Raw genomic sequence first — 15,627 nt, forward strand, 5'->3', positions numbered from 1 at the left:
CTTTTGTTAAAATCACCCTTAAAACATTATTTGTATTAACTCTTTTCTACACGAGGACTAGCCTTGGATAACACACTGTCAGATTATTCACTGGATTAATGTAAACACACCTAGGTGAAACTGCCTATTGTCACATAAGTAGGTATGTTTCAATATCCAAATGTACACCCTTTTTGACTCCTTGTTGCAATAGAAAATTAAGGAGATGTATGCTTGGTACATCAATATATCATTAAACAAGTGCTGCTGCAAGAAATTTTAACAAGGCAACAAAACAGTGGTTATATCACATAAGGGCTTTCATGAAAAGCAAAAGTGAAAGGCTTTAGGGAGGAGTGACTTTGTAACTACAGTCTATACATACCAACCTTTCAATCTCACTAGATGTGCAGTGTGTGACAGGACCTAGATGCTTTGCGAAAACTGAATGTCAACATATACAGTATATGGATTGAAATACATGAAATTCTCTGATATGATGCAGTTTCCCTAAAAACAGGTTAAATAACACTACTGTGATAGACACTCCTACTGCATTTGGAAATTTCTTTAATGGTTTTATTACAAAAACTGAAATTTGGCACCCTAGTTGATCTGTGTAATATTTACATTCTTCAAATATCTTCACAGGAACTGTTATTATCTACATAATGGCTTTTAAATAAAAATACCATTCAAGTCCAGATTTCAGGCCCAGTGAAAACACAGCAAACTTTGTCATATTTACTCTTAGTACAGCATACAAAAAACAAACAGTTTAGGTGTACAAAAAAAAAAGAAACAACTACTCAACAGAATACTTAAGCAATTTCATCAATAATACTGCACATGGCAGCATCCTTGTCCCACGTTTTGTCCCTCTTTGAAGTATGGGCGTTCTTGTCCTGGTGACCTGCTGCCATACAGCTGGCACCTGCTTCCTCTATATCCATTGGTTCAGTTTCCAGCCTGGGGGCCTGCCCAAAAGAAGAACTAACACTAGCTGCTGCAGACACACTGCCATCCCCAGCACCATCTGGACCCTCCATCTGTGGTAAGTCATCAGGTAAGGAGGCAAGGCACCCCTGGATCATCTCCACCACCCTCTCCAGATGTTTCTGGAACCTCTCAGCTGTCTCCAGCCTCTGTCTCTTCTGCACCTCCATCATCACCCTCAGTGTCTCCCTGGCTTGATGTGGCCTGTACTCATTTATCAGGTGGTGCATATGAACAAACAGAAGCTTCAAGTCCTCCAGCTTCTCTTCACGCTTTATACTGCCAGGACTCTTGATAAGGATGTCCAGCAGGTCCAGAAAGTTAACAAGAATGGACATGTTGAGCTTCTTAAGCTCCCGTTTGTGATCAAACTGCATAGGATGAAGCCTCTCAATGCCTTGGCTCTCCAGTGGCCGGATGATGAGGTCATCACACTGGAACTGGTTGCCAAACATCATGTAGCTGTCTCTGATGGGTGGAGGCGGCTTCGGAGCAAGACCCTTGCGGATGTTTTCATCGGTGTACTCTTTGATGTACTGCATAGGCGGAGGAGGCAGGGCACTAACCTGCTGTGGTTCACTCATGATGCTGACCTGAAACAGTAACAACAAATGTTAAGTCTTTTTCCTTCTCAAGCAATGCAAAACAAGTTCTCCCCCTTTTTAAATAAGAAATAAGTTTCATTGTGTATGCCAGTTGTGAGTTAAAATACCACTTAAGGTTTCCTCTATATCATTTTAACAGTAACATGCATAGTGATTTGTTTACGAGTAATAGAAAACAGTAATAACAGGAGTCTACACCTTTACATAAAGGTAACAATGCGATCATAAAACAGGCTGTATTACAACTATTCAAAAAGCTAGGCTAACGTGACATGCTATGGCTACATGTCTAAAAGCAAACACGTGCTTTTAGTCAAGTAAAGGGTACACGCACTCATTACAAATAAACTAACCTGTGACCGAGTTCTCACAAAAAATACATTTTTCATTTAGCCTACACGTTGCAGAGTCGAATAACGTAACGTAAGGTTACTCAGCTAACGTTACTGTTCAATGCTATGTTTAAGTACTTAGTTTCCACATCTGGAAATAACTTGTATATTTGTATATTCGCTTTGGTAGATAACCGAGGCAACATTTGGCTGCTTACATTTGCAGCAGCAATATCTTCTCCATATAAATAAGCGTTAACGTTATGTAAAAACAAAGTTAGCCTGCTCACGTTACATGTCAGTAACGTTAGCTAGCTAACGTAATAAGCGAGCGACGCTAGTTACGTTAATTTACTAACTGAAATATGTATTCACTTTATTGATTTTGCAGCTCTACAACCAGACGTTAAGCGACAGCAGAACCACTGCGGTATAGCTGGAGAAAAACGTAGCTAACTAGCTAAATATGTGGCTAGTGATACAGTAACGTTAACATTAGCTAGCTAACTACTTCTGCTAACCTCTGCTAACTAACTTAGCTAGCTAGCTAGTTACATCAGTACCACGAACTGAGTAACAAAATATGCGAATGAATAGAAACAGCGATGATACGTTTACACACCCCTTAAATGACTCCTTAGTTGCTGAATGTAGACTTTAAATAAGAAATGTCACAGATGTATCTAATCGTACAATTAGCTCATGACTAGCTAGCTTAGCGCCTTCCATTTACTGATATGAACGTCCGCCTCTGTCCAAATTCCATTGGCTGTACTGTGCTCGTGACAAGTTTTGGTCGTGATGATTGGACAAACAAACTAAACGCTTATTGGCCGTAGTATTTGGCAGTGAGCTCCTCTAGATATGGATATCTAGGTTGGTTTTGTAGTATTTAATAAAAGCTTGCTTCTTCAAAATCGTTGTGGTGGTAGAGATACAACGTAAAAGGTTATTACGTTTTATAAGATTATAAAACATTATGTCCCCTATAACGTTAATAATAAAAAGTGCATTTAACTGCTAACTTAAAGTAATTTCTGACGCAGAGGCCTATTTAAAGCACTTTTGTTATTGCATTAGGCTATACAAAGATGTTTTAAGCTAAAACTGCCTTCGTATAAACAAAAACCTGTAATAATGATTGATGACAATAATATTAACAGTCTATTCATAAGGCACTTTTCTAACAAGAAGCACAAAATGATTTCCAGAGTTAGAAAAATAAAAGACAGTGACAGGACATAAACATTATTAAAACAGTTGCCTGATGTAAATTTAAAAAAAGTAAACTCATGATAAAAGAATTGAAAATACAGAAATTATGTAAATGGACATCTTAAATATATTAGTTGTTAAGGCACTCTATAAAAATGGGTATTAGAGACAAAAACAAAAAAAAACCCAGTCCTGGTTCCAATTCACCTTAAGAATCAGATCTTTTTTCTAAGTCCGTCATATGGTATAGGCCTACAAAAATGTCACTAAAATGTCTGGCCAGCATAACATTTCAGACACTGCTGTCAGGACATTATTATATTAAGTCCATCCTTCTTATTCTGTCATATCTCCAAAATTAAATTAAAACTTTACACGTTTTTATAGTTTATTAATGACATTGTAGCCATCGTAGAAATGCTCAAATTGGACAAAATGTATTTACATTTCCCAATCCACAGCAGACAGGCTCCTTCATAAAGAGGCTGGAAGTTTATTTAGAAATTTAGTAATATTAAAATTTTTTGGAAATTAGAATTTTCCTAATTTGAATGTTTGAATTTCATAATAGAACTCAGTGAGTATTTGGGAAATACAAATATTCAAAATGTACTTCTCATTATTCATATATAGGCCTACATTACTACTAAGTACATTCCTTCACATTCAGTCTGCAATACTGTCTACACATATTTATCATATTATATTACGTAATTCATATGCTATTTGTTTATAATTTAGCACTGTATCTTAACTTGCACTATTTTTTTTATAGATCCAGATTTTGCTTCTACTTGTGTTTTTTCTTCTTTCTTAGTTATTTAATGAGCATTGAGGCCTGAGATTTACATTGCCAACCACTACTTCTGTTATTGTTGTGCACATACATGACTAATTAAATAAAAAAAAAAACTTCAACTTTTTCCCCCTACAAAATTACTACAATTATTAAAAAAAAACCTTAACCCTGATTTTGTGACATTGTTTTTATTTTTCAACAAAAAGTTCCTTACCTTCAGCGAAAATGGATCCAGGCCAGATCAGCTATTTTAATGTAGACTAAATTGTAGAAACAATTTTCCTGATGGTGGTGCTATAGCAGCCATCTAAATCCTCCATGTTTTGTGAGGATGAATTGATTTTGTTTCTAACTCTTTAACTTTCTAAAATTCTACACTCAAACTGTATTGTTTTTTAACAAGATCAAAAAGTCACCTTTTTTCCTTCATGCAAAGTAGTGGAACCCAATTCTATAAGTTATAATCAACACTGTTTTTCTCACATAGCCTGAACAATCCCAGCACAATTATCTGTCTCTATCGTCGATTAAAAAAGACTCAAACCAACTTACAAGGGTTGAATGTAAGCAGAGACGGCTATGATGACAGTGAGGCTTAATCAAAGAAACAAGGCAAAGCATACATATATATACAGGCAAGACAACATTATATAACACAAACACCTTTCCAAAATCTTCATCTTCTTCTTCTTTCAGTTTTAAAACACAGTAGTTAAGTCATTTTGTTTTCAAGTAAGTTTGAAGTGTTCAATAGGTGTTGTTTCATAGTAACATTTAGTTTATGCTCTCATTTTCTTTATCAAATTAACACCCTTGTCCAATCTTTACATTTTTAACAAAACTTTGTGTCGTTACCGGAATACAAGGCAAACCTTCAAGGTGCTTATTTTGGTGGAAAATGTTCAAAAGTACAGAGATTAAACAATCCCCCTCCTGCTACTGAACACCCTACACTGACTTATTGCAACATAGTTAAGTACATGTGAGTGTACAGTGTGAGTGTGAGTGTGTGTGTGTGTGTGTGTGTGTGTGTGTGTGTGTGTGTGTGTGTGTGTGTGTGTGTGTGTGTGTGTGTGTGTGTGTGTGTGTGTGTGTGTGTGTGTGTGTGTTCATAAGCACAACCCATTTCATGCCGTAGGATGTGGTTTACCGAGTTTATGCCGGAAGCTCCAGGGCTTCTATCAAGTTATCATCTACACATTTTTTTTTTCTGTCACTGTCAGGTACTTAGCCTCTCTCCGTGAGCCAAAAGCTAGCAGTGTTTTTTTAAAGTGTTGTTCATAGCCGTTACCATGTTCCCCAGGGTGATCTTGAAGGGAACTATGATTAAAAAATCTCAACAAAAGAAGAAAACATCACCATGCAACTACAAGGAGAGATTTTTTGTACTGGACACCCAAGACCTGAAGTATTCAGAACGCCGTCCCGGGGTAAGAATGCACTTAATCTACAAATACACTGGATTTAAATGAGAAATTATGCAATCTGAAGGCTAAATCTGTAAAATTGGCCTAAGAGGAAATTAGCATTTAAATCATATCCACAGTGTGTATAGCCACATAACGTTAAGATCATGTTGTTTCAGAAAAAGCCCATGCTGAAAGGTTGCATCGAGCTGTCCAAAATCAAGTGTGTGGAGATTGTGTGTAGTGAGATACCCATACCATGCAACTATAAGTACCCTTTTCAGGTAAGGTTATACACAATAATTAAATATAGGGTTATAAACAGTAAGTATAATGCATACGATTAAGCATGTAGTATAAGTGTGACATAACACAAGAACAAAAGCAGTATTTTCTTAAATGAAATTGTCTCTACAGGTTTTTCACAACAACCACTACCTCTACATCTTTGCCCCAGACAATGATTGCCGTCAGCGATGGGTCAAAGCTCTTAAAGAGGGTTAGCGATTTTTACCACGTTATGCTATGCCATTGTCATAAGAAATTATTGTTGTTATTCATAAGCTTGATATTTCAAACTATATTTCTTTTATTCTGTCTCATATAGAGACAAAGCGTAACAATTTGGTTGCGAAATACCATCCAAACTTCTGGATGGATGGAAAATGGAAATGCTGCCAACAAACAGAGAAACTGGCGCCAGGTTGTCATGTATATGACCCAGTGGGTTATGGTTTGTATTATTTCTTATCTTCTTCTTGTTTCTCATATATTTTCAAAAAGGGTTTAAGTCTAATTTGTGTTTTTTATTTATTCTGACATTGTCTCATCTATATAACACTACATTACAAATAGATTAAAAACAATCTTGAGTACATTATGTAATGTAATGTGCTTAAGGCATATCTTGATTTACATTTAGCATTATACAGAAAATCGCCATTTCTCTGATTGCATTTTTCTAATTCCACAGCTTCTAAAAAGCCACTTCCTCAACTCCCAGATCCAGAGGTACCTTCTGAAGCATAAATACACATATGATTTGGGTGTTAATCAATAATGTTCAAATTACAGGCTTCAGACCAAATTACTTTTTTTAATTTATTCTGTTGCCAGTACCAATGCACATGCAGTCTGGGCACAGAAGATTATTTTACAGCTCGGTTTGTTTTCTTGTATTGGTTATATATCTCACGATTGCTGACAATGTGATGCTACTTGCTCAATCTAATATAACCCAAATAGCATTGTGATGAAGTCCTTTACTATGGGGTGTTTGGTCTGCTCCGTGTCTTGTCCGTGTCACTGCTGTAAAGCATTTTGTTTTTTTTAGGTAAGTAGATGCAGTTTCTTTTATTTGACTTTTTAATCTTTGCCAGATGGGACTGCGAGATGCAGGACAGATGAAGGTTATCGCCCTGCAGGACTACGCACCGCTCGGAGACGATGACCTGCCCCTTCACAAAGACAAGGAGTACATCCTTATTAAAAGCTCCCACTCGGACTGGTGGGCTGTACAGGATGACAAGGGGTAGGGCCCAATAAAGACACACACAAAAACACATTTTACTGAAAACAATAGCACCTTTTTCAATAGAAAGGATAATTATAAGTCTATGATTAATAAATATTTTTTCCTCACCCCTCATCAGGAACACAGGCTTTGTACCCAGTATTTACGTGGCTGAAAAATCCAGCAACAACTTTCAGAGATTTGAGTGAGTTTGAATTAATTTCTCTTATCTGCATATCCATCCTGCCCTCTATACAACTCATTTATTTTTGGTTGATTTGTCTTCTAACAGATGGTACAACAAAAACATAACCAGAGGGGAAGCAGAGGTTTTGTTAATGAAACAGGTAAAAAAAAACAATGGATCCAGAGATTATTCCATTTCCATTAGTTTATTCTTCCGGCCGTGTTTGGACAGAAAACATGCTCCAAATGATAGTTCTGGTGATAATTAGCAGGATGTTGCTCCCGTGTGACGCAGTGCACTTTTGCTGTGACTGTGCCACCTACAGTAGTCTCGCATTTGCAAAGAATAATGCAAATGCACCTGCACATTGAGCTAGTGACAAGACATGGGGCCTAAAAAATGTTTCACAACCACAATGTTTCCTCCAATGTTGAATTTCCTGCTGTGAAGTGCTTTGCTAAATTTTGTAAGCGGGAAGCAGAACTATCCCCATCATTTCTCAAAATGACTGCTAGGCCGTTCCTGCTATTATCTGCAGATTAAACAAACAATCAATAAACATGTCTGATGTTACAAATATGTTATTTAATTTGGATGATTTTGTGTTGTTTGTACTTTTAGGGGAAAGAAGGTTCATTCATGGTGCGTGACTCCAGACAGGCAGGAGTCTACACAGTGTCAGTCTTCACCAAAGCGGCGGGGTAATGTCACCTCCTTCTTTTTACATAATTAGCCGGTACAAATTATGACTTATGATTAGTAGATAATATGGTGCTAAATATACATAGATCAAATATACTTGCTTCTTTGTGTAAATCCTTAGATTCTCCAGAATGACTAATAATAGGTCGACATGCCTGGCGTAAAGTATATTTAGAATGAATATGACTTGAAATCAGTGGCATTTTTATCATAACACATCTTAACACATTAAATACATGTGTCATACAAGCATCTCTTTGTTGCCTTTAGGTCGAATGGGGAGAAGAATCCAAGAGTGAAACATTACCAAATTAGACAGACAGAAACGGGAGAGGCCACATACTACCTGGCAGAGAAGTACCTGTTCAGCACCATTCCTGAGCTCATCTATTACCACCAACACAATGCTGCTGGTGAGTGTGCTGGCTTTCCGCATGCAACAGTGCTAACACAAATAGATCAGATGCCAAAAGGAAGTTCAGCTAAAAAAATAAATGTATTTTATTATGTCTTTGTGTCATCTGTGTGGCAGGCCTGATAACGCGTTTGAGACATCCTGTATCTCAAGACGGAGGCTGCTCTCAGGACATTGCTGATCACTCAAAAGGTTAGAGGATGTAATGTTGTGTGAATGGGTCACCTGGTTGAACTGGAGCTCAAAACAATCAGAACTTAACGCTGAATATCTTGTTTTTGCCGACCTCTAGTGATTCTATACGCAAATATTCTCAGGGTGCGTTCAGGACACTACACCCTAGTCTATATCCACGACCTTCCACTTCCGGGATTGCTCCAATGCCGCCCGAAATTCCGCCGGATGTCATTCTTTTTGGCCGGATGTCTGTTGCACGACTAAAACTACTTTTGAACGTACACACGTTCCACCAAAACAAGTTTCTTCCCGAGGCTATTTAGCAGAGGCACCGTAGCTCCGTCCGGCACTTAGCACCATCCAAGACGATTGTGATTGGTTTAAAGAAATGCCAATAAACCAGAGTGTGTTTTTCTCTCATCCCATAATACTGTGTGGACTAGCCAAACCCTCCTCTGCAGCTCTGTGGAGGAAGGTCTGGCATTGCGAGACTGACTGCACCCTGACAATTATCTGACTGTTTGGTGTTGTGCAACAAACCTGCAACTTCCATAATGCTTTGATTATAGCAGAGATGCTCACACGTCTCTGAGCTAGAGTCCAAGTCAAGTCTAAAGTCTCTGAGCTAGAGTCCACGTATTTGGCATTCAGGGCTTCTTTTGTCTGGGCCTTGTTTTATGGAGTTTTTCAAAGCCAAAGCTTCTGATGAATGGTCCAGCTGCTGCCGGTGCGGTCGACATGTTTGTTGTCCTCTCTCACGTGTGGCCACGCTCAGCAGATACGTTAGCTTTTTACGTGTTACGCAGGGAGGGGAATAACAATTTAGCTTATGAGACGTTTCCTAAAAATTAAAGATTGTTCACAAGTCCCGCATCTCGAGTCCGAGTTGAGTCTGAAGTCTTTTGAGGACGAGTCTCAAGTTAAATGTGGAGTCACTGTGTGTGTGACTCGAGTCCGAGTCTCAAACTAGAGTCCCCATCTCTGGATTATAATTAATAAAAAAAGTATAAGTATTATTTTATCCTAACAAGTTTATCAGTGTTGTTGTTCACCACCTGTTTTCTGCTCAGCAGATCAGTGGGAGGTGGACCCTGAAGAGCTGACCCTGGGTCAGGAGTTAGGCAGCGGCCAGTTTGGGCTGGTGCTGGAAGGGAGATGGAGGGGGAAGAGGGTGGCGGTGAAGATGGTACGAGAAGAGTGCATGTCAGATGAGGAATTTAAAGAAGAGGCAAGGGTCATGATGTAAGTGCATTCCATAAAGTTGCTTCGTATTGTTCAGGCACAAGGAACCACTCAGCTGAGTGTGTGTGTGTGTGTGTGTGTGTGTGTGTGTGTGTGTGTGTGTGTGTGTGTGTGTGTTTTAACAGGAGATTGTCCCATTGTAAGCTGGTTCAGCTCTATGGCGTGCGCACCCGCTGTTCTCCCATGTGTCTGGTGTTTGAGTTCATGGACAGGGGCGGGGGGGGGGGGGGCAACCCCCGGGAGGGAAAAAAGGGTTGTTTGTCTCAGGCCGGCTGTCGTCTCTTCCTGGGGGGAGGGAAAAAATTTTTTGCCCGACACCATGTTGGGGATGTGTCTGGATGTCAGTGAGGGGATGGCTTACCTGGAGAGCTCCAACTTCCTCCACAGAGATCTGGTAAACCAACATATATATAATCAGTTTTTTAGGATACACTTTTGTGTCTCTGCTCCGTTAGATTTAAATAGTTAATCCTTCATCTGTTCTTCTTTCTTCTGCAGGCTGCCAGGAACTGTCTAGTTTCAAAGAACAATGAGGTGAAGATATCTGACTTCGGCATGACCAGGTATGCTTTTCACCGAATCTTTGTAAGGTCCACCATATTGTGTGGAATCTTTTAATCACAAAAACAGTTTGTGTCCCTCTCACCCCAGACACAAACTATTTGAACCTCTCCCCTCTGGCAGGAGGTTGCGGTCCATTAGGACCTGTATTTATTGTTTATTTCATATTAGTGTTTAATAGTTTTGTTTGTTTAGTTATGCACCAATCACAAAGCAAATTGTGTAATTTACTGTGGCAATACACTTTTGTCTGATTTGATTCTAACAATATTTATTATGATTTTGCTATAGCTAACAGTCAGCCTACATCCACTGCTGTGTAATGAAGTGTGTCTGCTCTCCGTACTGCAGGTTTGTGCTCGATGATCAGTACACAAGCTCCCAGTGCTCTAAGTTCCCAGTCAAGTGGTCGGCCCCTGAGGTCATCAAGTACTGCAAGTTCAGCAGCAAGTCCGACGTCTGGTCATTCGGTGTGTTCATTCGTCTATCTCTCTGCCTTTCACTTATTTTGTGTGTTTTTGTGAGCATCTCACTTGCTGTTCGTAGTCATGCAACATTCCTCCTTTGTCTTCTTTTTAACCATTTATATATTTTGGGATTGCATGTAAAGCTTGCACAGGAAAACAGCAGGTCTTAGTTTTGCTGGCTGGTTACACATCAGAATCATCCAGGTTTCCCTGATAGCACATTGACTCTAAACTGGAAACTAAACACAATGATATAAAGCAAACAGAAGCAATTTCAAGACACACATTTTTGTAACTTCTGAAGAAAAAGCAATGAAAGTGTAAAAAAGAATAGGGCCTTTTTTAAATTTCATATATTTCATTGATTTATTTCTTTGTACATGTGCGCACCTGTGCCAAAGACCATAAGTATTGGTAGCTCATTTCGTGGAGCAATGCCAACTAGTGGATTTGCAGTAATCTCCCAAGAAGTTAATACTGTTAGGATCATCGCCAAAACAGGAGTTTAAACAGGCAAGCAACATATTGACCCAGCATGGACAGCTACTTGGGACAAGATCCTGGGTCCAAAAGTTGTGCCTTGCTTGTATCTAACAGATGCAGAATAACGCATTAAAAATAATTATGTTTAATTACAACTTCTATTTATTGACACAAAAATCTGGCTGTGTAATAAATATCTGAGAAGACAAAAATAGTATGAGGGTACTGCTAAATAGATAAACACATGGCTCTCAAAACAGTCTATAATTAAATCGTCAGTCAGTCCTCTCACTTTGGATGAAGCTCGTCATAATCATTCAAAATAGTTTATGCAAAAGAGCTTACAAGGAACAACCAAAAACATGCAAATGATTAAGCAGACACACAAGAACTCATTTTGGTTTGTCTACATCAGGGGTTTTCAACGTGTTTTAAGCCAAGGACCCCTTAGCTGAGAGAGAGATGGGGTAGGGACCCCCTACATGTACTGTGTAAAATTTTGTTGCATATTAAACTGGGCTGGATGAATGAAAATGAATGGATATTATGTATACATTGTGTTTTAATGTTAAACATACATGTGGAAAGCACAGTGAATCCTTAAAGGTCCAGTGTGTAACGTGTTTAGTTGTTCATTATCAAAATCTGTGTTGTCCATTCACAAACTTGTCCTTTTTCATGAATATTTACCACCACCATCAATTCCAAGTATTCCTTTTGGCTTGAAATTTTACATTTGCATTTGCACGAACTGGGGTAGACGCTCCATAATCATGCTCCATCTTGAAATACGTTAGCCGGTGAGGGACATACAGGACATACTGCTCCTCCTTTCACATTTTCTCTGTCACATGATAAAGTCACAGGTGCTGCTAATGCTGCTAATGGGTATCGTAGCTTCCTGAAGAAGGAAACATGGAGGACCACACATATTCAAAATCAAAATTTCAGGAACAGGAGTCTTCTTCTTCTTCGCCCAGAAAAAGAAAAAGGAGATTGAAAAGAGCAAGAGACCGGCTTTTTGAAGCATGAAGGCTACCGTAGCTGGAATACCTACTTTGAACTGCGTGGTGCCAGAGAGTTGATTGTGATATATGATCTCAACGCTAGATGGGAGAAATTCCTACACACTGGACCTTTAAAGCTTAACTGTACGGCTACCATAGTGGCTACCTTACCTATTGTAAGCTTATCTTCAATGTGTAAATCTATTTTTTTTCTTTTTCACAAATAGGACAATTCATCTTTGATATTAAATGTTGAATTCATATTGATGTATGATTTCAGACATTTTAATTCTTGAAAAAAGTTGTGAAGAAAAACTCCCGCACAGTGTCTAACTTGCAGAAATATATAAAGTTTAATGTTAGGCAACCTACTATTTAACCTACTTCCTTGTTGCCTACTTTTAAACTTTATATATTTTTGCAAGTTATACAGTGTGCGGGAGTTTTTCTTCACAACTTTTGACCTGCTTGTCCCCCTCTGACGCACCTGTCTCACGTTGTAGACGTGTGAAGTATTTTTCTGTACCAATTCTTGAAAAAAAGAAACTTTCCAAAAAAAGTTTTTTGACATAAAATGGTTGCCCCCCCTGCATTAACTCTGAGGAACCCCTAGAGGTCACGGACCCCCTGTTGAAGATCTCTGGTCTACATCACTTAAACCGCATCTCTCTATATGTTTATTCTATAACGACTGGAGTCTCCCTGTTTACCGCTGCTCAGGTGTGCTCATGTGGGAGGTGTACAACGAGGGCCGTCTTCCTTATGAGAACCGCACCAATGGTGAGGTGGTGGAATCGCTGAACTCAGGCCTGAGGCTGCTGAAGCCACGCTTGGCCCCAGACGCCGTCCACCAACTCATGGAGTGGTGCTGGAAGGAGGTAGGCACAGGAATTAAACAGATTCCTAGTAGACAAAACGGCTAACATAGTATCATAGATTTATTAATTACAGACAGGGGTGTAGCACAAAATTCTGGTCCCTGTAGAAACTAATTCTCTATGGGCCCCACCCCACAGCCACTGCTATTAAATAAATAAATAAATCAATAAAATGTGTTAACCGTAACTTCCAAAAGCCCAGGAGAAACCAAGGCAGAACACCATAACACCAGTTACCGCACTTTGACTTTGTTTTGGAACGCTCAAATTGAGTCAGGGTACAGGATAGCAATAAGTAGATGGCTATAAATAATTGTAAATCATAAAAAATATATGCCATGGTCACTACATTTTATACAGGTGTTACTATAATGATTTTGTAAATGGTGATCAGCAACCAAATATTGATAATGTGGAAGTTACTGCCTTTTGCCTTGGCGTGACTTCTCACTTTTAGCAGACAATACAAAGGCAGAGCACAGTAAAAAAGAAGTCAAAAGTCAAAAAGTCAAGTTTGAGCTCAAGATTTTTTATGTGGAGAAATTTCATTACTAAAACATCTAATTTCCAGATTTCCAGTGTCCTACCCATAATTAATTTGGCTTGACAACTAAAAAACTTTAAAGTAATTTTCTCAGTTTGGCACTCTAGCCAGTTAAGGTCTTTTGCCTTTGTAGGGCCGTATTGCACAGGGATTTCCAGAGACAGAGCTAAAGAATAAACAAGATGTCTATGTCAGTCGACCTTCTTAGGACTAGCTCACAAACACACGGACAAGCAAAACTCATTGTAATAATGCCTTTTGGTTTTCATGTTCTCATTCTCAGAAACCAGAAGATCGTCCAAGCTTTGCTGTCCTCCTGCATCAGCTGGCCTCCCTCTCAGACCTGTGAAGATTAGAGTCGAGGTTGAAAACTTTGAGAATATTTATTTATTTATTTATTGAATTATTACCAACTGCATGTCAAATGTTTTTCAAAAGTGTCTTCCGATTCAGATGATTACAAAACATAAGACAGTTTCAAATTCCTGGATTTTGCACTTTATCTGTTTCATACCTTTGCATATACAGTCTATTCCTAAGTAGGCTCTCACAGTCCATTCACACAGCTACTGCTGCTTACTGCAGGTTTATATTATGGTTTCAAATATTCTATAAAGTCTCTGTACAGCAAATGGTGAGGTAGAATAAATTGTTATATTGTTTAACCCACTGTTAATTAAATGGATCCATTGTAATTAAATGTTCTAAATGTTTTTTTTCTTCAGACATTTTCAGCCTATTTTTAGCACTTAAATGATGGAAGTGTTCAAACCACTGCACAACCTAATCCCTTCCCTGCCATTCAAGTATGCTCAGTGTTTGTGCTGCAAAAGGCCCCCGTTAACAGAACATGACTAAATACAGCACAATTTCCTTTAAAAGTCACTACAAAATTGCAGTTTAGATATGGTCACACATAACTTGTCATTTATAAAAGCTAATAAACTGTCATTGCTGGGACAAATGTAGTGTGTATTTGGGGGTGAATAGCAGTTTCAGTTTGTCAGCCAAGCGTTCTGCTCTGCAGGTGTAGTGGCCAAAGATGGAACTACAGGCCACGCAATGCTCTCTGGCCCAGAACAACCCACAAAGACCTACTGTATATACACACACTGTCACAAAATATCTACAAGTACCAAGTCAAAGATGGATCTTAACATACACGAGAAACAAAATGTTAAAGAAAATTTCCAGAGCATGATCACACACATCAACATGACTATTTCAGTCTATTTTAATGTGGGCCAGCTGTTGGGAAAGTGGAGTGACAGAAAAAAAAGCACATGGGTTATGAGCACAGATGTAGATTTAGTTATGCATTGGATGCATCCATGCAGTCTACAGGCATACAGTGCATGTATAATATAAATATTGATTATACATGTATTTCCCATATATTTGAAATGCTCAAATACAGTATGCTGAAAAAGAGGTTTTAATCTCATTGTGACTTCCTAGTTAAATAAAGGCTATACTGTAGAGCTGGGCAATATGGAAAAAAATCAAATATCTTGATATTTTTGACCAAATACATCGATGTTAATATTGCCGTGGTATTGTAGGGTTGACAATGGGGTGCTTTCACAAAATATTAACACAATGAGAGTTTTTATAATCACCAACAACGTGGATATAATGACTAAATGGGTAAATGTAAATAAGAAAACAGCTCTAACGGTCTCTACACTTTACTGTAGTGCAGCCCTTAAAACCAGGAAAAGACTAAACTTGAAAATATTGCGATATCCAAAATCTAAAACGATTTCTAGCCTCATATATCGATATATTGTCCAGCTCTACTATACTGGTACACAATTTAAATTGTAGTAATAATTAAGAATAAAATGACAAGTGGGGCAATATGGCCCCAATGACATCTTGCTACCAAGGGTCTGAGATGACTCTAAACTAATTCTGTCAGGTATAATTTTCTTTATTAAACATGCATTGTCACTAACATACAGTACATCTTTAAAAATCATGTATAACAAAAAAACATTACCACCACCATGAGCACCACAGATAGGCCTACTCTATGATGTATATGTCTACCCAATGGCAGTAATATGTATATGAATAATATGAAGGGGGAAAAAAAAAAACACACACACACACACAC

General features: G+C 38.4%; 2 protein-coding genes across 3 annotated transcripts; one reads left to right on the forward strand and one right to left on the reverse strand.

The window, feature by feature from the left end:
- Positions 1–531: 531 nt before the first annotated feature.
- med7 (mediator complex subunit 7) lies at positions 532–2,687 on the reverse strand. 2 transcript variants are annotated; one of them, XM_039814478.1, is made up of 2 exons: positions 2,535–2,687; positions 532–1,568 (listed from the first exon to the last, which is right to left on the reverse strand). In XM_039814478.1, the coding sequence occupies exon 2, from the start codon at positions 1,557–1,559 to the stop codon at positions 801–803; it is 759 nt and encodes a 252-aa protein (XP_039670412.1). In that variant the 5' UTR covers positions 1,560–1,568; positions 2,535–2,687; the 3' UTR covers positions 532–800. The 2 variants fall into 2 exon arrangements, with proteins under 2 accessions (XP_039670412.1, XP_039670413.1); XM_039814479.1 differs by lacking the exon at positions 2,535–2,687 and adding an exon at positions 2,288–2,526.
- A 2,461-nt stretch (positions 2,688–5,148) lies between these two features.
- On the forward strand, positions 5,149–14,221 carry itk (IL2 inducible T cell kinase). The gene is made up of 18 exons (XM_039812599.1): positions 5,149–5,356; positions 5,512–5,616; positions 5,750–5,831; positions 5,940–6,065; positions 6,306–6,343; positions 6,712–6,863; positions 6,985–7,050; positions 7,138–7,192; positions 7,654–7,733; positions 8,005–8,147; positions 8,267–8,341; positions 9,400–9,568; positions 9,694–9,835; positions 9,882–9,962; positions 10,067–10,131; positions 10,481–10,599; positions 12,807–12,964; positions 13,792–14,221. Exons 1-18 carry the CDS (start codon positions 5,219–5,221, stop codon positions 13,855–13,857), a joined length of 1,860 nt encoding a protein of 619 aa, XP_039668533.1. The 5' UTR covers positions 5,149–5,218; the 3' UTR covers positions 13,858–14,221.
- The last annotated feature ends 1,406 nt before the right edge of the window (positions 14,222–15,627 follow it).

Source organism: Perca fluviatilis, chromosome 10, assembly GCF_010015445.1.
Source record: "Perca fluviatilis chromosome 10, GENO_Pfluv_1.0, whole genome shotgun sequence".
Lineage (NCBI taxonomy): Eukaryota > Metazoa > Chordata > Actinopteri > Perciformes > Percidae > Perca > Perca fluviatilis.

What these genes read in the sequence shown, in the direction of transcription:
- med7 (XM_039814478.1), bottom strand. Translation starts at nt 1,559, where the DNA reads ATGAGTGAACCACAGCAGGTTAGTGCCCTGCCTCCTCCGCCTATGCAG.
- itk (XM_039812599.1), top strand. Translation starts at nt 5,219, where the DNA reads ATGTTCCCCAGGGTGATCTTGAAGGGAACTATGATTAAAAAATCTCAA. An exon ending in GCTGTACAGGATGACAAGGG is followed by an intron (nt 6,864 to 6,984) that starts GTAGGGCCCAAT and finishes ACCCCTCATCAG; the next exon opens with GAACACAGGCTTTGTACCCA. An exon ending in TCTGACTTCGGCATGACCAG is followed by an intron (nt 10,132 to 10,480) that starts GTATGCTTTTCA and finishes TCCGTACTGCAG; the next exon opens with GTTTGTGCTCGATGATCAGT.